The sequence below is a fragment of the Henckelia pumila genome, chromosome 4 (genome assembly GCF_033568475.1).
Source record: "Henckelia pumila isolate YLH828 chromosome 4, ASM3356847v2, whole genome shotgun sequence".
NCBI lineage: Eukaryota > Viridiplantae > Streptophyta > Magnoliopsida > Lamiales > Gesneriaceae > Henckelia > Henckelia pumila.
The window spans coordinates 123,522,402-123,525,861 of NC_133123.1; the positions used below are offsets into that span (position 1 = coordinate 123,522,402).

The window sequence follows — 3,460 nt, forward strand, 5'->3', positions numbered from 1 at the left end:
TTATTTTAAAAAAAAAAAAAAAAAACTTAATGCCAGCTCAGCTGGCGCCCAAGTTCTCCTGCACTCCTAGGGTGCAGGGGTCCTAGTGACTAAAAATAACTCAAATTGAATTTACAAACCAAAATAATAAGCTAACATATAAGATCAAAATTGCACTTTTCTCTATAACTTATACATGATCCATTTGTTTGCAATTATTGTCCCCATTACTCCACCAAATCCAAGGATAAAGCCAAGTCCTAGGGAGACATAAAATCCCTGAGAAACAAATGAGTCCTCTTCATGCTCCGAACCCATTGATCCCTTTCCATCATCAACAAAGTTTGGATCTCGATCTCCGGGGCATGATTTATTGACTATAGAACGTCCACAAAGTAAATAATTCCCTATATAAGATGATTCATCAAAGCTCAAACTTGGTGGGATTCTTCCAGACAAGTTGTTGTTGGACAAGTTCAAAAATCCAAGAAGGCCTAAATTCCCAATGCTAGGTGGAATACCTCCAGAAAGTTGGTTTCCTGAGAGATCAAGAATATCCAAGGAACTCAAGCGACCAATATGCTAAGGAATAGAACCTGTCAAGTTGTTTCTTGCAAGATTCAATCCAATCAAGCCTATTAGTTCTGTGATTTCAGACAGAATGCCGCCGCTTAGAATATTGTCCGAGAGATCAATGAGGCTAACAAGTGTTAAACCATTAACAAACTTGAGCTCCTGTCCTTTCCACATGAAGTACACACCATCCAAGAGGCCACGATATGCTGAAAAGGCATCATCGTCTGGATTTCGATGACCTGTTTGGCTCATATAAAGTAATGTAAAAGGAGTTGGCTTTTTAGCCATGGCCTTGAGTAAATGTATGCAGCTTGGTATAGCTCCAGAAACATTGTTTGAAGATAGAGCCAAGACTTGGATTCTCTCTAAACTACAAATGCTTGGAGGTATGGCGCCGTAGAACTCGTTGGAACGTAGGCTTAGAACAAGCAAGCTTATAGAAAACTGAGTTCCAATCCAACCTGGTATCTCACCGGTTAGCCTATTGTTTCCCATATCATTCACTTCCAAACTATGGCAGTTCCTCATGGACGAGGGAATTCTTCCAGAAAAATTATTGTTTCGTAAATTCAACCACGATGACGATGACAACGAGCCAAATGATTGTGGGATTCTTCCAGAGAAACTATTGTTGGCCAAATTAAGAAACTGTAATGAACTGTAGTTTGCAAAACACTCCGGAAGTTGCCCGAAAAACAGGTTGTCTGAGAGGTCTAGCAATCTCCATGAGCTGGTAAAGCATAGAAAGAACACTGGACCCATAATTCTGTTTCTTGATAGATCTAGTACTGATCCTCCCACTATATCAAGAACAAGTGCATAAGAATCCCAACTGATGGTGGCAGTGGAGAATGTAATGTTGGGAAAGACACCATGTATTTGGTTATTTGAGACATTCAAATAAACAAGTTTGGAAGCTAGATTACCTATCCACGTCGAAATGTTGCCTGTGATTTGGTTAAATGAGATATCAAGAAACACTAACTCAGTCTGAAACCGAAGCCACTCCGGAAACTGTGGTCCTATGTTGCATCCGGAGACACTCGCGGCTACTAGCTGAAAAGTTGGGATCCAATCAGGGCTACAATTTAAGGTCAACCGCGAGTTAAAAAACTACTCCAATAACCGTAACCTCGAAAGATTTAAGAGATGGACCTCTGTGATTACCCCTTCTAGCTGATTCGAACCAAGACACAAAACCTTCAGTTGCCACAGGCATCCTATACTTTCCTCCAAAGGGCCATTGAACATATTTTTATCAAGGAACAACACTTCCAGGAGAGGAGATGTCGTTAGATCCGGTATAGAACCACTGAAATTGTTTGACGACAAATCTAGAGCTATCAACAGAGGAATATTCAAGTACCCTTTTTCGATGAATCCATTTAAGTTATTACTCCGGAGTGCTAGTCGAGTCAAGGATGTGAACCTCAAAAAATCAATCAATGATCCATTTATCGTGTTATAACTTAAGTCCAGATACTGAAAATTCTTTTCTAGAGGCCCGGACAATTTCATCATCAGCTCGGAAAGCTGTGCGGTCAATTTGGTATGTTGCAGATTGAAGTACAACAAACTACTCATATTTCCAAGGAACTTAGGAATCCCACCTCCAAGAGAATTTCTGGAGAGATCGAGATGTTCAAAGGACCTAACGCTTTCAAAAGCACTCGAAATGGGACCGGTTAGATTGTTAACCGAAAAATCTACAAATGTTAGGCTATCGTTAAACTGCAAGAACCAATGGAGCATGGAAAATGAGATATGATTACGCGACAAGTCGACTATAGAGAGAGGAGTCGAAGCATTGATCGTGGGCAGAGCAGAAGGGAGCAATTCTTTGAGATCAACATATCTCCAATGTAACTCTTTAATGGAACTCAATCCACTGATTGCTTGCAACCAATTGGTGGTCTCATTTATGAGAAACACATTGCTGAGATCAAGATACTCCAATAAACCAAGATGGATCACCCAATCAAGATTTTCGGCGAAGAGAAAATTATAGCCAAGATCAAGATATACCAACTCGGAAAGGTTCCCAAGAGATGGGGGAACTGTTGCACCGAAATTAGCATTGGAAAGATTGAGATAACTCAAGTGGTTGAGTGAGCTGATGAACTCCGGGATAGAGGAAGACTCGAAATCATTGAGGCTGAGGTCCAGATAAGTCAAGTGCTTCAACTCGAGCAACGAAGGGCTAATGGCACCTCGTAGAGGAGCATTGCCGTCAGATTGTGAGGGACCTCTTAGGCTCAATCGAGCGACGTGATTAGTAGCGTTGTGGCAGTGGACGCCTCTCCATTCGCAGCACTCCCATTTGCTTTCTCCGGTTCCCCAAGACGAAAGCCGGTCATATTCATCGACGAGATCATTTTTTAACTCAAGAAGGGCTCTTCTCTCGTTATCTAAGCATCTGATCATTGTATTCCCAGAAGCCGTGTTCGTGTTTAAAGAAAGCAGAACAGCAAGAACAAGAAGATCAAAGATTTGATCTTTGATGGGCATTATGTTCTTTAATCTTTAGAGCAGTTGGATTGGATATGTTCGATCTCTGAAATGTGTGAATGAGATTTTTATTACACATCTTTGTGTTGTGCTTTACTTTCAGGTGTGTATAGATGCTAAGATTATAGTATTTGGATTGGAATTTCAAGTGATACGGTCCGCACGTGATTTGATTAAATATCTGTATATATGTTAGAAAAATTTTCAACACGCTAATTGATTATCTAAATGTGTACATATTTACGAGAGCAAGAATACTTACATTACTTGTGTGAGACCTCGGTTCTAAACATCTAATCTTGGGATATACAATAATTAAACATACAAGACCCAAGATTAAAAGCACAAGAATTTTTTTTTATTTTTTTTTAAAAAGATGCTCGCTCGATCGGTAAAA

General features: G+C 40.1%; 1 protein-coding gene across 1 annotated transcript; it reads right to left on the minus strand.

Moving 5' to 3' along the window:
- Positions 1-205: 205 nt before the first annotated feature.
- LOC140861668 (receptor-like protein EIX2) lies at positions 206-3,128 on the minus strand. The gene is made up of 2 exons (XM_073264689.1): positions 1,688-3,128; positions 206-1,657 (listed from the first exon to the last, which is right to left on the minus strand). Exons 1-2 carry the CDS (start codon positions 3,061-3,063, stop codon positions 562-564), a joined length of 2,472 nt encoding a protein of 823 aa, XP_073120790.1. The 5' UTR covers positions 3,064-3,128; the 3' UTR covers positions 206-561.
- Between the last annotated feature and the right edge of the window lie 332 nt (positions 3,129-3,460).

Bases quoted from the DNA above. Each gene is read 5' to 3' on its own strand.
- LOC140861668 (XM_073264689.1), bottom strand. From the start codon at position 3,063: ATGCCCATCAAAGATCAAATCTTTGATCTTCTTGTTCTTGCTGTTCTG. The intron at 1,658-1,687 runs GTTACGGTTATT...GTTTTTTAACTC, and splicing joins CATCTCTTAAATCTTTCGAG to GCGGTTGACCTTAAATTGTA.